The 20,657-nt window shown below is 39.3% G+C and overlaps 1 protein-coding gene across 5 annotated transcripts; it reads right to left on the minus strand.

Annotated features, from left to right (window-relative positions):
* Window positions 1-2,640: 2,640 nt before the first annotated feature.
* Window positions 2,641-19,757, minus strand: LOC125752146 (N-acetyllactosaminide alpha-1,3-galactosyltransferase-like). Of its 5 annotated transcripts, XM_049116440.1 has the most exons (7): window positions 19,553-19,757; window positions 18,761-18,846; window positions 17,442-17,474; window positions 16,888-17,011; window positions 14,643-14,696; window positions 7,068-7,202; window positions 2,641-3,335 (listed from the first exon to the last, which is right to left on the minus strand). In XM_049116440.1, the coding sequence occupies exons 6-7, from the start codon at window positions 7,193-7,195 to the stop codon at window positions 2,642-2,644; spliced, it is 822 nt and encodes a 273-aa protein (XP_048972397.1). In that variant the 5' UTR covers window positions 7,196-7,202; window positions 14,643-14,696; window positions 16,888-17,011; window positions 17,442-17,474; window positions 18,761-18,846; window positions 19,553-19,757; the 3' UTR covers window position 2,641. The 5 variants fall into 5 exon arrangements, with proteins under 5 accessions (XP_048972397.1, XP_048972396.1, XP_048972398.1 ...); XM_049116439.1 differs by lacking the exon at window positions 16,888-17,011; XM_049116441.1 differs by lacking the exon at window positions 19,553-19,757 and having other exon boundaries at window positions 16,888-17,009.
* Window positions 19,758-20,657: the final 900 nt, after the last annotated feature.

The raw sequence follows: 20,657 nt of genomic DNA on the forward strand, positions 1-20,657 counted from the left end.
GAATGTTTTATTCATAGTCTCTGGCAAGGAGATAGATTTTATTGTCAAGTGCAACAATAGGCTCCTGTCCATGGAATTCACCGATCTTACCATGTAACTCATGACCCAAAAGCATCTAACATTATGAAATGGCCTCAAGAAGACTCACAGTATCAGCTGTAAGACAACATTTGGTGAGGTTGGGGTGCTGTCCTAAAAGTATGGGATATATCTTAAAATAATGGTCATTATATCATATTGTCTTCCTCAAGCCAGGATGCATGGGTCCTGGAACTAGCAAGTAGAGATGTGAGGCTTTCTTTTACATTTACGCCAAATAATCTACTAGAACAATTTTCACTTCCCTCTCTGCAACCTTGGGCTCAGTGAGTTTGGAGGTCTTAGTGCATAAGGAAACAAAGTGATTGTTAGTCTCATTAAATTGGGACCTGAGACTTCCCCTAGCCATTTTGCATTCTCATCATGCTGAATCAACATCCAGAGAAGGGGTCTCTACACTGGATCAGGAAACTGATCACAGTTATCAAGACGAAAGCAGGTTGCTATTTCACATGAGGGCTATAGTTAGAATTCAAGGTGTTCTCTGGGAACCTATTAAACTATGTTATCCAACAGTCCTTGTTAAGGGAAAACCATGGCAAGCGAATGAATAGGCCCACTAAAGACTCAGATCCCACAGGGAAGAGGTTTATGTCATGTCACTAGTAAAGAACCCTATTCAGCGGAGCTTCTAGCAGAGGGTAAAGAACAATAGAGTTGGTGGTGGAAGAAAGACGTGGTCAACAGGAACCTGACCTTAGAACTGGCTGCGGAAGTGAGGACTACAGCAGGCAGGTGTTTTTATATTACAAATATCAGTATATATTGTTCTCTATATGTACCTTTTTATGTGTTAACCAATTATTTTCCCTTTTTCCTGCTCCTCCTCCTTTTTTTTTTTAAATGAGGAGTGTTAGTTATTCTTTTTTTTTTTTTACAGTTTGTTTATTTTTTTAAAAGATTTTATTTATTTATTCACGAGAGACACACACACAGAGGGAGGCAGAGACACAGGCAGAGGGAGAAGCAGGTTCCATGCAGGGAGCCCGACGTGGGACTTGATCCCGGGTCTCCAGGATCAGGCCCCAGGCCAAAGGCGGTGCTAAACCGCTGAGCCACCGGGGCTGCCCTTCTTTACAGTTTAGATCAGAGTTCACCAAACTTTGAAGAACCATGTGCAGTCCTGAGGGAGAACCTCATATCATCTTGGGTTCCCGGACATGAGGAAGGAAACGATGTCAGGTAGTACTTTGTGTTTCACCCTCTTGGGAAGGAAGTGGTTATGTATAAAAAGTTGGTTGAATTCTGCAAGGTAGAAACATGAAGTTGTTTTATGGGAGTGAAGCATGGGTAGAAGGAGGAGTATGGGTGTTTTGTGGCAAAATGGGTGAACTATGGTAGCCACTTATCTGTTTACCATCAGATTTCTCTCTCACTTTTCCCACGCTCTGCTCAGTATGGCAGGGACCTACATCTCCCGGACTCCCTCACATCTGATTCGTGGATAGCACTGGACAGTAGAAAGCAGACAGGGTAGGAGAAGGAGAAAAGTCTATATATTTCCCTCCTGTCTCTGTCTCCTTGGATGACATCGTTAAAAGCGACTGGGACTCCTCTCTTTGTTGTCCGCATTCACGCCAGGCAACTCATGCTAGGTTCCAGCTCTTTCTGGACATTCTACAATTTTTCCTTCAGCCTTTGGACTGCACTGCCTTCAGGAAAAACTAATTATAGGCTGCTTCTCTCTTGTGTGCTCCTTGGCTGTTATTACCTTGTTTATACGTCCAATTCCCTGCATTAAATCCCCACTGTTTAAAATACCAAGAATAATAGAATCTGTTTTCCCAACTGGACCCTGACTACTGATAAAATCTGTGTGTGTGCGTGTATGTGCATAGGTGTGGTATAGATCAGTTTGTATAAAATATTGAATAAGTGTGTGTGTGCATATTCATGTGGTGGGTATGTAAATGCACATAAAAGGAGTATTGAAGGATAGATTATCAAGGGGGGAGTAAAGGGGAGGCTTTCAATTTTCTCTCTATATTTTTAATTTTTTCTTCAATTAGTTTTTACGACAATGTTGTAGTTTTAAATACAGTTCTTTTTGAATGACTCAAAGTTTCCTAAGTAGTTTTCTGCCCATCTGGTGGCAGCCTTAACACCTTGGATGTTTTACATGGAGAGAACATTATTATCGTTACAGTGAATTCTTATCTACACCTCTAGACAGTCCCCTTTCTTAAGCAATATGAGAAATGTGTATCCACATAGATCAATAAAGATATTTAAGGTTTCATTTTCTTGTGACAGATTTTATTTTGTTCAGTGTGATCCAAAAATAATATTTACTCGACATTCACACAGGATATGAAATCACGTATCTCTATCTGATGTCAATACATTCATTCTGCAACTGCTGTATCCCATGTTATACAATTCAAAATGAATACAAGGAAAAGTGTGAGTATGCAGTGCTGGTGGTCTTGCCATTTTGTTAGTGATTCTTTTTTAGTGCTAAAATTTATCAAGTGCTGATTTCCTAAAGAATAAGACAAAAAGATGCTCTGAATTTCAGAAATTTGAAGAAGGTGCTATATAATTATGTTATCACCCTAAGATTTTTATAATCCTTGACGGCCCAATAGAGTTTGATATTTGGATAATAAAGACCATTCATTCTACCATAATCCCAGCAATATTCTGGTGATAAGAGTTTAGTAGGTTTATGGAGAAAGAAATACTTGTTTAAGTGGCTTTCATCATGCCACACTGCTTCAATGCTGTTTTTCTTGTCATTCATGATTCCTTTTAAGCACTCCCTGGCAATATCAAGTACTTGGATGGGAGTGCCACCAAACACAGCAGCATGGTAATAAAAATCTCCCATACCAATAGGTATATATGCTTCTGATGACTCATTCCTTTCATATGGCACCTCTTTAGGATCTTCCTTGTACCAATAGGCATGTAACTGAGCCACAGACTCCCCCAGAGTCTCCAACCCATATTTCCCTATGAAGATTTGATCCACGTCCATGCAGAAGAGAAAGTCAACTTCATACTGGATATGATTCACAACATGTTCACTAATAGTCTTCATGCGCATCATGCTGATGTCTTGCCATCTCTTCTCTCGCTTTATTTCAAATACTTTGATCGTACGGAGGCGACTCAGCTGTATCCAAGGCATCCTGGATAAGTCATCTATCAGAACATAAATTATGACTTTATGGCCAGCCATGAAAAACATATCTGCAGATGATATAAATTTCTTCAAATAGTGGTCAATATATCTGTGAAACAAATAAGAAATGTATAAGTTCCTTGTCTTATATTTTGATGGAACATATGCTACTTAAATTACACTGGCTGTAGCTTGTCCAAACATGCTAGTAAGCAAACCAAATATTAGATATACTTCTTGAGTTATATTTAAGCAGTGTAAAAGCAAGTGAAGTCATTTGTCTTTCTTCTTCCTGATGGGGCTCTGTGGATTATAGGAGAGAAAATCCCCCTCATGAGAGGGAATGAAACTTGGTGAGATCAGGAAACAGCACAGAGCCCGGTGCAAGATGAGAGCCAGAGTCTTCAGGATTATCAGAGAAGAGGGAGCTTGCTTTGCAGGTTGTAGGCAGGAGGGTCTTGGGTCATTGCAAGAGCCATGATTGGTGTCTGCGGCTTTCTTTACGAGGACAGTTAGGCAGAAGTGTTTGAGGTAGCATAGTCAGTACCCCACTATCTGCACTGTGTCTCATGGCTTTTTAATATGGTGCTAAGATTGCTGGATTAGAAAACAAAACTTTCTCATTTCTGGGCTCTCCAACCATTGAAAATTTTCAGAGTAATAAATGGCGTCAGGTAAATTTAAAAAAGGAAGGGTAATCATACACGCCTCAGCTTCAAATAATGTTTATATAATCATTAAAAATACATTCTGAATATTGACCTAATTTTTAAGAAACATAGCAGATGGAGCTGGGAGAAAAACTCTCTAGTTTGGAATATCTAAAAATTATGGCAATTTAATAACTAAAGTAAGATAAATTATGAAAGATATCACTTAAAATATTCTACTGAGTTGGAAGCTAGCAACTCAAATCCAAAGAAATACAGTTTATCTACATTTCTTTATGGTTAGTGCTTTTGTATTATGTTTCAGAAATGGTTGCCTCCTCAAAGTAGTGAAAATATGCTCTATTTTCTTCTAGTTGCTTTATCGTTTTAACTTTCACTTTTAAGTTAGTTATTTGTTTGAATTAATTTTTGTGTCTAGTATAATAATATAGGGCTATTTTTTGTTGTTGTTGTTGTTCTCAGCCTTTGGTAGTAATCTTATTGGCCAGGAATGCCTGTGACCCACCTTGGCCCTGTTGCTTGCGGTGAGACCCCCACAGACATTTCCTCTACCAGAGCCAGTGTTGGGCTGGACCAGCCCTAGTGGTTCTTAAGACACTTACAAGCTGCACCTCAGCAACAGCCATCAGAGAACTTTGACAAAACAAGGTTTATTACTCAGTCCTGGTACAGGGGTACAGGGTAAGTGCAGGGCCACAGAACGAGGTCGTAGGTAGGGAGCGAGAAGGGGGGACCTTGAGGCTCCTGCCTTTAAGGGGGTGGAGTGCCTAGGGTTTTTCTATTTAAAACTGAAGAGAAACAATGAAAGTGCAAGGAAGGAAAACACAGGGTCACTCAAGTGGTCAGTTACATAGGTTACCCAGGCCTTTCTAAAAGGGGAATCTCATGGGATGGACAGCCTGGCTGTACAGTCAAGGCTGGCAATATGTTTATTTGAGTTGGATGTCTTTGACATGGATGTCTCAGGGATCAAAAGCTAGTGTTAGGCACTTACAAGAAAAAAGGGTTATTGTCAGGTTATTATTGTCTCACACAATTGTGAACTTAAAAAATTTTTTTTTAATTTTCTATTTTGGAATGATACTAGATTTACAGAACAAGTGCAAACATATTATAGAGATTTCTTTTTTTTTAATTTTTGTTTTCTTTTTTTTAAAATTTTTTATTTATTTATGATAGTCACACACAGAGAGAGAGAGAGGCAGAGACACAGGCAGAGGGAAAAGCAGGCTCCATGCACCGGGAGCCTGACGTGGGATTCGATCCCGAGTCTCCAGGATCGCGCCCTGGGCCAAAGGCAGGCGCCAAACCGCTGCGCCACCCAGGGATCCCTATAGAGATTTCTCATATGCACTCTACCCACCTTCATGTTATTATCTTATATAACCATGGTACATTCGTCAGAACTAGGAAATTACCAGTGGGTAAATACTATAACTAAATCACAGATTTTATTTTAATTTCACCCATTTTTACCCTAATAGCCTTTTAGTTTCCAAGTGCCAATCCAGGATACACATTGCATTTCATCATTTTGTTTCTTTAGCCTCCTTAGGCTCCTCAGTTTCTCTCCTTGTCATTCATGACCCTGACCCTGAAGAGTGCTGATCAGGTATTTTATAGAATGATCCTCAATTTGGGTTCTGATGTTTTCTTAGGTAAGGTTAATTAATTTATTTTTAAAGATTTAATATATTTATCTGAGAGAGAGAAAGAGGCAATGGGAGAAGTAGACTTCCCATTGAGCAGAGACCCTGACTTGGGACTTGATCCCAGGACCCTGAGCCAAAGGCAGAGCTTTTTTAAAAAATATTTTATTTATTTATTCATGAGAGACAGAGAGAGAGAGAGAGAGAGAGGCAGAGACACAAGCAGAGGGAGAAGCAGGCTCTATGCAGGGAGCCTGATGTGGGACTCGATCCCAGAACTCAGGGATCACGCCTTGGGCTGAAGGCACACACTCAACCACTGAGTCACCCAGGCACCCCTGTATAGGTACTTTCAATCTATCCTTCTGTTTTTGGTTCCACCTATACTCCTAATTTCAGAGGCACCTGATGCCATTAATTCCTGAGACTTTCAGAGGCTCTTTAACACACAAAAAGGGGATTTTACGATAAAGTTAATGAAGCTTTGGTTTCAGTGTCCTTCACTTACATTGGACTCTTCTAAGTGTGTTCTACTGAAGGGGCGTGGAAAGGAAGCAGAAACTCCATCTGTGTCCTGAAAGTAAGAGCACTGCCCTGGCATGGGGTCACTCACTGTGCCCTCTTACAGATTGTGGAGCAGCAATGGAGAGGGATCGGAATGGATCTGGGAAAGAGGTACACAGAAGTTTCTTTGGTAAGGATTCCTCCTTCCTTCCTTCCTCTTCTGAGTTATCTTCTGTTTAAGTATAAATTACTATCAGAGGTGCCTGGCTGGCTCAGTCAGAAGACCATGTGACTTGTGAGTTTGAGCCCTACATCGGGTGTAGAGATTACTAAAAAATAAATAAAACTTTAAAAAAAAAAAGGTCTATTAAAAAAAGAATAAATTACTATCAATATTTAATAATGAGTTACTATAAAGTTGATGAAATTTATAATTTTAATGGGTAATATGTACACTGCTCAACTTAATACTTTTTTGGGTATGATTTTGTTATTAGAGCAGCACTTGCTTCATAAAATGAATTGGAAAGTGTTGTTTCTTTCTCTTCTATTTTTTGAAAGAGATTACATAGAACTGATGTTAACTCTTTAAATATTTGGTAGAATTTTCCGATGAAACCATCTGGGCATGGAGACCTTGGGAGTTTTTTAAATTATGAATTCTATTTCCTCAACAGATAAAGAGCTACTGAAGTGATCACTTTCATTTTGGGTGGGTTGTGACTGTGTTGTCAAGGTCCGTTTCACTGAAGTTTTCACATGTATATGTAGAGTGTAGTAGTCTCTGATTTTCCCTTTGATGTCTGCCAGTTCTGAGGTGATATACTATGTTTCTTTCCTAATATTGGTAATTTGTGTCAAACTTTTTCTTTGCCAGACTTCCTTGATAATTGTGATTTTTTTCCAAAGAAAAAGTGTTTTGATTCTTTGATTTTTCTTTTTTTTTTTGGTGCTCCTATAATCTCTCATTTTCTACAGTAAGAAGCTTGAATGTAAAGGACATTTGCCATTACCTACCTGCCTACAGCAAATACAGTCAATCCCACAGTGATTTTATGTTTTGCATAATACTTTTCCAATACTTCTTCATCAAAAGTGCCTTCCCACACAATTGGAGCCGACCAGCTGGTATTAGTCAGGTTCATGGATTTACTGTAAGAAAGACATAACAATTATGAACAGTATATCTTTTAATAAAACTGGTAGATGTTACTAATGAATAAAGTGTGTCTGGTTGCAGCATTTCCTTTCTTCTAATCCAAAGCCTTGATGGTTACAATAAACAGGAGAACAGCTTGTCAGAAATGGTCAGATCATTACAAAAGTACATGTACAGATTAGTTATACTGTGATTCCAAAAATCTTTTGAGGACACCGTTAAAATGTCACCCAAAGCCTAAAGTAATATTACCTGTGTTTGAACAAAATCTCCCAGTCTTAGACTTTTTAACATTTATTATTTTCAGATACCACATTTTGAAAAATGAGCTTTCCAGTTTCATACTCTAAAATGCTGCCAGGCTAATATTACTGCATACAGTCAGAAGCAACTTTGTCCGAACTCTGGAAAATAGCCAAAATTTTAGAGCAGTCAAGCAAAAATTAAGGAAAGGATGACAACACAATAGGAGAAGGAAAGCTTTGCAGTATTTTAACTTAGCCTTACACCAACTCCCTCCGAGTGTGGCAGTGGTATTGAAAACAGCAGATCACGTGTCAGTGTGAGTATCTGCTTCTGGAAGAAGAGTGGGTCTAATTCTGAAGGAATTGTGTTTGTCCGTTTTGACCTGAGAGTTCTCCAAAGGAATGGATTCCTAGTGCTCTCCTTTGTTTCACTTAACTCAGAACTCTCTCAAAAGGGAAAAGTGGCTAAGTAGGGGGCAATCCTTGAAAACATTTTAAAATGGAAGAAGCCCTGCCACCACAGTTGGAATAAACACTGGATACGCTGAAAGCCTGGGAGGAAAGGTTTGAAAGAGAGTTCTTTGAAAAGTAAAGGCTTTGACAAGATCCCATGTATAATGAGGAATTGAGAAATCCATGCACATGTTCAGAGCAGGTTACATGCTCAGGAAAGATCCCTGAAGATCCTAAGGTTTCACCTCTGGCTGATACTTAGGCTCTCAGTGCAAGCAGGAAGTGAAGGCTAAGGCAAAGTTGTAAACAGCTGAACTGTGTTGAGGGCTCAAATACAGAGTCAGTTTTTACAAGAGGGAGATTATTTTCTTCTTCTTCTTTTTCTTTTCCTCCTCCTTCTTCTCGTCCTTCTCCTTCTTCTCCAATAACCTTCCAACTACCATCAACACCACCACTCTGGCTCTAGTCATTTAAGGATATCTCTGCCAAACCACTAGCTGACCACAAGCTAAAGGAACAGGGACTTCTCAGACCAAACAAGACAAAGAATTCAGTCTTTAAAAACGGTTTGAAAAAGTCACTAAACATACAAAGCAGCTACAATCCACAGTAAGCAAGAACGACTCTGAGCAGGCGAAAGACATCCAAAGCAACCATATCATAATATACAAAATGTCTAGTTTTCAACTAAAAGTTATGAGGCATGCAAAGAAACAAGAATGTATGGTCCATTCATAGGGAAAAAAATTAATAAAAACTATCCCTAGGGAAGCCCAGACATTGGGCTTACTAGAACAATATTTTAACTATTTTAAATGTGCTGAAAGAGCCAAAGAAAACCATGGATAAAGAACTAAAGGAAACCAGGAGGACAACAGCTTAACAAATAGGGAATGTGAATAAAGAGAAATTATAAAAGGAACCACATAGAAATCCTGGAGCTGAGAAGTAAAATGGCTGAAAACAAACAAACTTGCCATTGGATTTCAACAGCAGATTTGGGCAGGCAGAAGAAGAATCAGACATGGAACACTGTAACCAACAACAGAATTCATATTCTTCTCAAATACACATGGGACATTTTCCAGGATAGATCATATGTTAAGCCATAAGACATATCTCAATAAACTTAAGATACTTGGAAACTTTCAAACTATCTTTTTTCATTGAGAATGGAATGAAATCAATAATGGGGCACCTGGGTGGTTCAGCGGTTGAGCATCTGCCTTCAGCTCAGGGCGTGACTCTGGGGTCCTGGGATCGAGTCCCATGTCGGGGTCCCCACGGAGAGCCTGCTTCTCCCTCTGCCTATGTCTCTGCCTCTCTCTGTGGTCTCTCATGAATAAATAAATAAAATCTTTTTAAAAGTTTTAAAGAATATCCATTAAAAAAAAGAAATATATAATAGCCTAACCTTCCACCTTAAAGAACTAGAAAAAATCAGCAAACTAAACCCAAAGCACGTAGAAGGAAGAAATAATAAAGACTGGAGCAGAGACAACTGACATAGAGGAAGAGAAAAAAATGATAGAATTAATGAAGCCAAAAGTTGGTTCTTTGAAAATATTAACAAAATTGACAAATCTTTAACTAGATTGACCAAAACCAAAAAAATCTATAAGTGACTCAAATTATTAAAATCAGGAATGGAAGTGGGGACATTACTATGGGCCTTACAGGCAGTAAAACATTATAAGAGAATACCAAAAGCAACTGCACAAGAGTTTACTAGATAACACAGACGAAATGGATAAATTCCTAGAAACACACAAACTACCAAAACTAGTTGAAGAAGAAATAGAAAATCTTTTTTTTTTTTTAGATTTTATTTATTTATTCATGAAAGACACAGAGAGAAGCAGAGACCCAGGCAGAGGGAGAAGCAGGCTCCATGCAGGGAGCCCGACATGGGACTCGATGCTGGGACCCCGGGGTCATGCCCTGAGCCTAAGGCAGACATTCAACCGATGAGCCACCCAGGCATCCCAAGAAGTAGAAAATCTTAAAGACCTAGAACAAGACAAGAGAACAAGTAAAAAGAAGTGAATCAGTAATCAAAATTTCCCCACAAAGAAAAACCCAGGACCTGATGGCTTCCCTGGTAAATTCTACCAAACATTTAACAGATTGACATCAATCATCCTCAAAGTCTTCCAAAGAAATTGAAAAGGAGAGAATACTTTCTAACTCATTATGTGGCCAGCATTACTGGTACAAAAGCCAGAAAAATACACCTCAAGAAAATGATAGATCAATATCTATTATGAATAAAAATGAAAAAATCCTCAACAAAATTTTACAAAACTGAATCCAATAGCATATTAAAATCTGAAGTGAGGGGCAGCCCAGGTGGCTCAGCAGTTTAGTGCCTGCCTTCGGTCCAGGGCGTGATCCTGGAGACCCAGGATCGAGTCCCACGTCGGGCTCCCTGCATGGAGCCTGCTTCTCCCTCTGCCTGTGTTTCTGCCTCTCTCTCTCTCTCTCTCTGTCTCTCATGAATAAATTAATAAAATCTTTTGAAAAATAAATAAAATCTGAAGTGAGATTTATTCCCAGGAACGCAGGCTGGTTCAACATACACATGCTGATCAATATAAAATACCATATTAATAAAATGAAAGAAAAAAACCTACATGATCATCTTAAGTCATGCAGAAAAGGCATTTGACAAACATTCTTTTTATTTTTTTATATATGTATTTTTATTGGCGTTCTATTTGCTAACATATAGTCTAACACCCAGTGCTCATCCCGTCAAGTGCCCCCTTCAGTGCTCGTCACCCAGTCCCCCCACCCCCCGCCCACCTCCCTTCCACTACCCCTGTTCGTTTCCCAGAGTTAGGAGTCTCTTATGTTCCGTCACCTTCTCTGATTTTTCTGATTTTTCTCTCCTTTCCCCTTCAATCTCTCATTTTTTTATATTCTCCATATGAGTGAAAGCATATAATGTTTTGAAAAACATTCTTGCATGATAAAAATATTCTACAAACTAGGAATAAAGGGAAATCCCTCTACATGATAAATGGCATCTATGCAAAACTCACAGCTGACATCATACTTTTTTTTTAATAGAGAAAAAGCATGCATACCCAAGTGGGGGGCAGTAGGAGCAGAGAGAGAGGGACGGAGAGAATCCCAAGCAGGTCCCACACTCAGCACCGAGCCTGACACGGGGCTTGATCTCATGACACTGAGATCATGCCTGAGCCAAAATCAGGGGTTGGACACTTAACTGACTGAATCACCCAGGGGCCCATCATACTTATTTTTTAGAGACTGAAAGCTTTCCTCTCTAAAATTAGGAACAAGACAAGCTGTTTTATCCACTTCCATTCAACATTATACTGGAGATTTAGAGCAGTTGGGCAAGAGGAAATAAAAGACATCCAACCAAGGAAGAAGTAAAATGATCTCTATTAGTAAAAATTCTATGAAATCTACAAAAATAATCTATTAGAACTAATAATTGTTGCAGGATACAAGATTAACATGAAAAAAAAATCATTCGCTGTTTCCACACACTGGGAATGGACTGTCTGAAAATAAAATTAAGAAAACAATGTCATTTATGATAGGAACAAAAAGAATAAAATATTTAGGAATACACAGAGCCAAAGGAGGCACAAGACTGTACAATGAAAACTGTAAAACGTTGGGAAAGATTAAAGAAGGCCTAGATAAATGGGAAGACATCCATGTTTATGGATTGGAGACCTACATTGTGAAAATGACAATACACCCAAGAAAGTGATCTAGAGATTCAGTATAATTCTTACATGTAGTGGGTTGAATTGTGACTCCTCCCCCCAAATTCAAATCCACTTGGAGCTTCAGAATGTTATCTTATTTGGAAATAGTGTCTTTGCATATGCAATTAATTATGATGAGGTCATTCTGAATTAGGTTAGGCCTGTAAATCCAACGATCGGTGTCCTTATAAGAAGATAAAGAGCACATAGAAGAGCGACACAGGCAAGGCCATATGAAGAAAGAGGCAGAGACTGGTGTTCCACTCTCACAAGCCAAAGGCCTGGGGCCACCAGAAACTTCAAGAGGCAGGAAAAATTCTTCCCTGGGGCTTTCGGAGGGATCATGGCCCTGCTGATAACTTGGGATTTTGGATTTCTGGATTCCAGAACTGTGAAAAAATTAATTTATGTTGTTTTAAGTCATGTAGTTTGTAGGCAATTTGTTACAACAGCCCTAGGAAACAAATACACTATCGATTTTCCAACTGCCTTTTATTTTTTTTCATAAGGAATTTTATGGGCAAAACAATCAGGAAAAGAAAAATAAAGAACAAATTGGAGGACTCGCACTTCCTGATTTCAAAACTACTACAAAGATACAACTATCAAAACAATGTGGTATTGACATAAGGATAGACATATAGATCGATGGAACAGAATCGAGTCTGTAAATAAACCCATACAACTATGATCAGTTAACTTTAAATAAAGGGTGGGAAGACCATTCAATGGGGGAAAATAGTCTTTTCAACAAATTGTGCTGGGACAGTAGGATACCTGCACTAAAAAAAAAAAGAAAGTTGGACTCTTCTATCATATACAAAAATTAACTCTAAATGGATCAAAGAGCCAAATAGAAGAGTAAAAATGATAAAACTCTTCTCAGAAAACTACAGTACATTTTCACAGCCTTGGATTTAGCAATCATTTCTTAGATGTGGCATGAAAAGCACGGGCACTAAAAGAAAAAAAAAGTAGATAAATTAGACTTCATCAGAAAATAAAATTTTGTGCATCCAAGGATGCTAACAAGAAAGCTGAAAGGAAATCCACAGATATAAATGGCATTTTACAGAAGTGAATATCCAAATGGCCAATAGTCATATGAAAGTGTTCAATCTTGATGGTTATCAAATTAGAAAATGAAAATTGCAATGGAAATTGAAGTGCTTTTGGAAGAAAAAAATGCTATTGACTATTTCAGAACTAGTTATGGACTGAATGCTGTCTCCCTCAAATTCATATGTTAAGCCCTCATCTCCATCGTGACTATTTGGAGACAGAGCCTTTAGAGAGGTAATTAAGCTTAAGCGAGGTCATAAGGATCCAGCCCAAATTCAATAGAACTGGTGTCCTTAAAAGAAGAGAAAGAGACACCAAGGATGCTTGCGCTGAGGAAAGTCCCTGTGAGAATACTGCAGTCAGAAAGCCTTCTGCAAGTCCTGGAGAGAGGCCTCAGGACAACCCAAACTTGCCAACACCTTGATCTTCCACGTCCTGCCTTCAGAAGTGGGAGGAAATAAATGTCTATTGTTTAAAAAAATATGCTGTGGGAATTGAAATTTATCAGTCGCTTATTTGGAATCTGTGTAAATGATTATATGGTTTTCTCCTTTGTTCCATTGTTGGGATAAATCATCACCCTGTTACAAGGATACGCCTTAACTGTCTTGTTAGGGGGATCCTGTGCCTCCTAACAAGCTAGCATCTTTCCTGACTAAACCCCCAACACTATACTCAGCAAGCCACATTTGCCCTCTGCCAGCGGGCACCCTGTAAGGCTCTGCTAATACAGGGCACTGGAGGAAGAAGGAACTTGCTCTTTCCTGTTTCCAGGGGGCTCCTCACCACCTCCCATTCCTGCAAGACCCACATACAGCAGTTCCTTCCCGGACTAGCAGTTGAGTCCAGATTTCAGCTTTTCTGATACTTGCAAACCCAGCCTCCCAGTGCCCCTTCCTAGAGGGCTGGTTCCCTGTCTCAAGAGGCCTTTCAAGAGCTCAGAGATACCAGCACATGGAGTTCATTTAAGTTTAAGCCTTCCAAGTTTCTAGGATTTAATAATTTTGGCCTCTTCCTTTCCTTTCTTTGGCCCTAGGAACATAGTTCCTGTAATCTTTCCCTCCATGACACCTTAGAATACTCTTTTTGGTCTTTCAAGTTACCTAGTTAACAACTTTATGTTAGTTAATCATTCTTTATATTACATTCTCTGTTAAAATAATCTGTGTGCTTTCTGTGTCCTGATTAGATCTGACAACGGTTACGATATCATGGGAGGATGAGTCACAGACCATTATCCAATCATGGTCGTAACTGAATGTCTCCTTTCAAAATTTTAATTAGGACAAGTCCTGAAACCCTGCAGCATGAGGGAGAAAGACAGGTGAGTGTAGTAAGAAGAGGGACTCAGAGAGGCTAGAGGAAAGCCACCGTATTGAAGTGTCAAGTGCACAGATGGCCCACCTCTGATTTGGCCTTTGGTTCCCTCATTGGCGAAATGAGGAGAAGCAACCAGATGATCTCAAATGTCACACTTTGACCGGCCATAATTTTAGGGCCTTTGGGTTTCTGTCATTCTACACCCTCATTTCTGGAGGATGTGGGCCCTAATGTCCATTTTCTTTTTTTTTTTTTAATTTTTTTTTAATTTTTATTTATTTATGATAGTTACAGAGAGAGAGAGAGGCAGAGACACAGGCAGAGGGAGAAGCAGGCTCCATGCACCGGGAGCCCGACGTGGGATTCGATCCCGGGTCTCCAGGATCGCGCCCTGGGCCAAAGGCAGGCGCCAAACCGCTGCGCCACCCAGGGATCCCCTAATGTCCATTTTCAATGCATCTTGGTCACTGCTTATTTTTTAAAATGTTATCAAGGATCCATCTGCTGTCCAGCAGTTGCAATGCTAGTTAGTATTGCTGCCGTCTGTTACCTTCTGCTGAGCAATCTAAGGATTGATCTCACATATTTGATTTAGAATTCTTACCTGGGAAAAAACCAGTCTGATAGCTTTAATTCTTTTGATTGAGTATCCACAGACCTATCAGGAAAAATAATGCAAAAAATCACACTGTATCTACTTGAGTTTAAGGTAATTCATTGTCTACCAAATCATGGGCTATCTTACAATATGAGGTAAAATGCAAGAAAAGCTTGAAACAGTAAGAAAAACAATGATGAACTTTGATAGGAGTGGCACGGAAAATCATGATTTTTCACCTCTGCTTAAGTCTCTGGGCTTCCCAGAAGTCGTTATGTGTTTCCACAGTGCTCACTCTCCTTCTTCTCATTGATGGAGAAATAGCAGTCATCACATGAATGCTCCCTCAGGCTTCCGCCACCTTGCCTTCATATCTGTCTTGAGCACTGATTCTCCCCGCTTCTATCACAATGGAAATATATCCCTACTTTCTGGCCTTAAATGTCCTATCTGCTCAGGAGCCTTGGTTTGAGAGTTATTCTCAGAAAGGTTTCTCCTAGACTTTCTATTTGATCAATTGACACTCTTGCAGGCATTTTCCTATGGCTTCAAATTTGTATGTGCAACTAGACTTCTCCCAGGATTTAAGGACCGAGACATCCAACTGTGTTCTGAAGTCCTCTACTTGAAGTTTGCACCAATGCCACAAGATGAAAATGCTCAGTGTGAGAGTCATTACATCTTCCCCAAAGTAGGTCCCCTTCATCTGTTGCCCTGTCTCTCACTGGATCCACTTGGATTGGCGAGGCAGAAGTGTGAGTGTCATTCTACACTCAGAGCACTCCCTATATCCCAACCTCAGATCCATCATCAAGCCCTGCTGGTTGTACCCCCAAAACGTCTCTCAAATCCATCCCCATATCTTCATCCTCTGCCACCACATGACTTCAGGTCACCATCATCTCTTGCCGGGGCTACAGCAGTAGCCTTCTAATTGGCTCACTGTCTGTACACTTTCAACAAGACTTTGTAGGTATGAAAAATGTCAAAGGTACATAAACAAAGAGAAAAATAAAATGAACCTCCATATTCCCATCCCCCTTAATTGTGATCCGCTCTCTGCCTATCCTTGCACTGGCCTTTTTCAACCCATTCTCCATATGTCCACTTTGCTTCCACTATCTTGTTTCTAAAGCTCCAGTGTCCCCATGTCATTATTCTGTGCTCAGTGGCTTCCCATTGTCCTGATAATGTCTATATTCCTTGTATGGCCATAACATTTGGCATTATCTGACCCTTCACACTGTCCCAGCCACATCTTGACCTCGCCCTCACAATGTTAATTTTCCAGATTCACTTGCCTTTTTACGCTTCCTTAGACATGCCACAACTTCATGTTGACACATAAGACCTAAAAGCTAATTCCTACACAGCATTTAGGTCTTATATTAAATATCCCTACCTAAAAAAATTTTTAAAAATAAATAAATAAATAAATAAATAAATAAATAAATAAATAAATATCCCTACCTACCTAAAGGATTTTCTAACCTGCTGGATGAGGTTAGATTTCCTTCATTAGCATCTAATACGTATGCAATACTTCCCTAAGTAGTATCTAATTTAATCCACCCCTATGAGATAGGTATTGTTGTTATTATTATTATTATTATTATCCTCATTTTATTAGATAAGGAAACTGAGCCACAAAGAATTTTTATTATCTTGTCCATACACAGCAAGTGGAAAGACAAGCAGTTGGGCCTAAGCCCTTACTATCTCCTTGCTATCCACTCTAATGGCACCCTGGTCAGCCAATCTTTGGACAGTTGATCCTGGGCTCAGCTCACAAGGGGATTGGGCAGCTGTGGAGTTGAGTCATATGTCATGAGTCCATCTTCATGCCTACGTATACAGGCAGGAGCTCTGCAGTGTCCAGGATGTGACTGAGACATGGCCTTCTATGCAGGCACCTGCCTCACTGACAGCAAAGCCTTTGGATGCTGAGTATTAGTGTTCTAAGGCTATAGAATCCTGATGCTAAGGAGAGTTAATGTTAATGATAGAATGATTGTTAGATTGTGTTGCTCTGTATACATTTTACCAGAAAATATTATAATTCATTCTTTCTTCCAGCATCTGCTGCAGCAGACTTCACTTGCACATTCCCACCTTTGTCTGGGGTTTTCCTGCTGTTTTCAGGTGATTGGGAATTACTACCCCCGTTAGCCATGGCTGTATATAGGAGAAACGTACCCTGCCCATGAAAACCATCTTACTATATATTATTTTCATGCACAGAGCAGCTCACCCATATATGGAGTCATGGTCCTGGTGAGAGTGTCCTGCGCCATAGAACTACCTGAGGCATAGGCCCTTAGACACAAGAAGCATCAGAAAGTTTCTTTCACTTCACTTTGTGGGTTCCCATGACTCTAGAGAGAAATTGAAGAACATATTATGATTTGGAGTCTTACACAATCTTTGGGGAAGTTTGCATGCATTCTGATAATATGATTTTGTAGGTGGCCAGTGGTTAATAACAATCTCCCGAGAGACTTTTAACCAAAACGTTACTCCTATGTGATTTCCCAGAGCTTTAAAAGACCCAAGATTCCCGGCAGCTGGGTTCTGGCTCCCGTAACACATTTCCCCTAATGAGTTCTCACTGCTCTATCCACAGATGGCCCTCCGACTCCTAGTACTCTGACCTTGAACGAAGAGCGAACATCTCCAAAGTACGTTTGTAAAATTGTTTTCGTTTACCCTACCTGCAGGAACCAAGGACTTGGAGATACCCTACTGCCCTCCAACGGGTCTTGTCCTCAAAGAAGAGGCCATAGCATATTTGTAAATAAGACTTACCAGCACCGGTATGTCCCTTGTAGTTTCTTTGTGCTTAGGATAAACAAAAAGCATTACATTACTTTTAAACTTGTATAAAGGGTTTCTACATTTAACATGACTAGAATTATACCCCATCAATCCACTTATTTTATTACTTAATATTACCAAATATTCGATGAACACATAATGTTACAGACAGAGCATCTGTGTCCCCTTTGATCTGTATGTTGAAATCCGAACCCCCAACATGAGGGCATTAGGAGCTGGGGCCTTTGAGCCATGATTAGGTCATAAGGTTGGAACCCACATGAGCGGGATTAGTAGCCTTACAAAAGTGATACCACAGAACTCCCTTATCCCTTCTGCCACAGGAGGCCACAGCGAGAAGGTGGCTGTCTATGAACCAGGACACCAAGTCCTCCAGCACTTTGATCTTGGACCTCTCAGCCCCCCAAACTGTGAGAAATAAATGTCCATTGTTGATAAGCCACCCAGTGTGAGGTATTCTGTTGTAGCAGCTCAACCAGACTAAGACACAAACTATGTGCCAAGTTCATTATTGGCTGTAGAGATACAGTAATGAACGTGATAAAAAAAAAATCACTGCAGTTAAGGATTTCATATGTGTATCTTAAAAAAGGAAACCTAGGGACACCTGGGTGGCTCAGTGGTTGAGCGCTTGCCTTTGTCTCAGGGCGTGATCCCAGGATCCAGGATCAAGTCCCACGTCCGGCTCCTTGTGGGGAGCCTGCTTCTCCCTCTGCCTGTGTCTCTGCCTCTCTCTCTCTCTCTCTCTCTGTCTCTCATGAATAAATAAATAAAATCTTAAAAAAAAAAAGGAAACCTAATTCTTTGAGCAACAAATGAAAGAAAACATAACTAAATATCATTGAAGCAATGGAATTTGCTAATTGCCAATGAAATCTTTCTACTTGTGAAACTATATAAAGGGCAAATACCATATGTAGTGCAGGAAGTCACCAATATTGGGGATGTTTCTTAAAGAAGATGCCACCTATTTAAAAATGGCAGTTTCTCTAAAAATTGCTAACTGCCAGCCATAATTACATGGTCACTATCTTGATAGCTTAACATTACTTCTCCTCGCACTTATGAGTTTACAAAAATCATGTTTAGCTTCCGTCAAATTAGAAACAACTTCTGTGCTGATGGTTATCTTTATGCTGATACATTTGAATGCCATTTGGATATTTTGGGGTATATTGGATTGATACATTTGGATGCTGATTTATTCAGGAGGTTAGCCTATCACCTTTCTGACATACTAGATCCTTACCAAACCCAGAATAAAATATTCATTAGCTTTTAAAAATTACCTGAAACGGTGCTGTCTGTGCAAAATCCAGAGAAGCAATAAGAGTAATAACAGGAGAATTATTTTTCTTCTGTATTTCATCCTTTCCTAAGAGGAAAAAGAAACAGATAAAAGTAAATTAAATATAGCACAATGTATACAGAGTAAGCCGTGTAGAATTGTGACTCTCCATGACTTAAACCAACTGATATAATACATATTGGCTAGGATTTGAGGCACATCTGGTCCTTGGAGGTCTCTCTATATGAAAATAGAGTTGAGTCTGTGGAGACACTTTTTATGGGCGCTAGCTGCCCGAAGTCTTAGGACACTAGCTGGTCTAAGCTGGCCTTGATGCAAGAGATTTTATAACCTTCATTTGTCTTTTCTAGAGTGGACAGGGCTTTTCCTACAGAAAATCAAAACACAAATGCCACTTCCCAGCCTAACTCATAGGATGTGGTGTCAGAGAAGAGATAATTGTGAAAATACTTACTTGGACTCTAAAGAGGGGTATGCTTATGAAGGAACTTATTTTTAATAAATTAACATTATGAAGTTGATCATTCCGAGACAGGTTATAGGACCAATAACAGCATAAAATAGATGCTCCTTTTCAAAATATAGAATTGATTCCAAACATGGGCTAGAGCCTGAACTATAATTTTTAGATTATTTGTACATTTACCTTGGAATTTTACTCATGAAGTTTATAAAGCTCTTTTGTCATATTCAGTCTTGCACTTATGAAATTGTGTGTAGAAAAGGAATTTAATGTGGTTCAGTTTGGCTGAAATTAAGGACAAACTCTTACCTTTTGTTTTCCTAAGATCACATAGGACTTTTATACAGTTTCTTCCTTAGAGACTTAACATTTACGATATGATAGTTTGGGAAGACACGTGGAAAATCTCAAGGGGACAGACAGTTTTCAAGCCGGACATTCTGAGACCTTTGAAAAATCATGAATCAGATAACCTGGTATTGGTTCTATGGCACGCCCCAGTTTGTTTATTATTTCAGTCTTCTGGGAATGATGATGTCATCAGATTCTCTTTTGATGATGAAAGAATTAGACACTTGCAATCACAGCAATTCATATGCCACTAGCTTCTCTTTGTCATTACCAAGGGATTCAATTTTGTCCCATTTAGAAAAAAAAAGGATCATTGATGTTCTTTTCCTTACTTGGGATTTTTTTTCTGTAATACATTTTTAATTGACATAAAGTACAATACATACAGTTTAAGTGTACAGCTCATTGGATTTTTTACACATGTATATGTCTATGTAAAAATCGCTTTATTTTTATTTTTTAAAGATTTTATTTATTTATTTATTTATTCTTGAGAGACAGAGAGAGAGACAGAGACACAGGCAGAGGGAGGAGCAGGCTTCACTCAGGGAGCCCGATGTGGGACTCGATCCTGGGACTCCAGGATCACACCCTGGGCCAAAGGCAGGCACTAAACCGCTGAGCCACCCAGGCTGCCCAAAAATCACTTTAATTAAGATAATGGGATGTCTCCATGACTCCAGTAACTTTTTTCTTGTGCCCCTTTGAGTGACTTCTCCCAACCAGGAAACCAGTATTCTGATTTCTATTACCTTACCTGAGTTATTCCTACTGTAGAACTTCATATAAGTAGAATTGCATGGCATGTACTCTTTGCAACTTGGTTTTTTTTTTTTCTTTCACTCAAGGTTTTGCAACTCACCTATGTTGCTCTGTGTATCTGACACATTACCAAAAGTTAACTCAAAATGAATTATAGACCTAAGCATAAAAACTAAAACCACAAGCTTTCAGAGAAAAACATAGGAGTGTCTCTTTCTAACCTGGGAATAGATAAAGGTCCTTTAGAAGGTGACAGAAACAACTAAAAAAAATGATAAACTATATTATATTTAGAAAATTT

Source organism: Canis lupus, chromosome 11 (assembly GCF_003254725.2).
Source record: "Canis lupus dingo isolate Sandy chromosome 11, ASM325472v2, whole genome shotgun sequence".
NCBI lineage: Eukaryota > Metazoa > Chordata > Mammalia > Carnivora > Canidae > Canis > Canis lupus.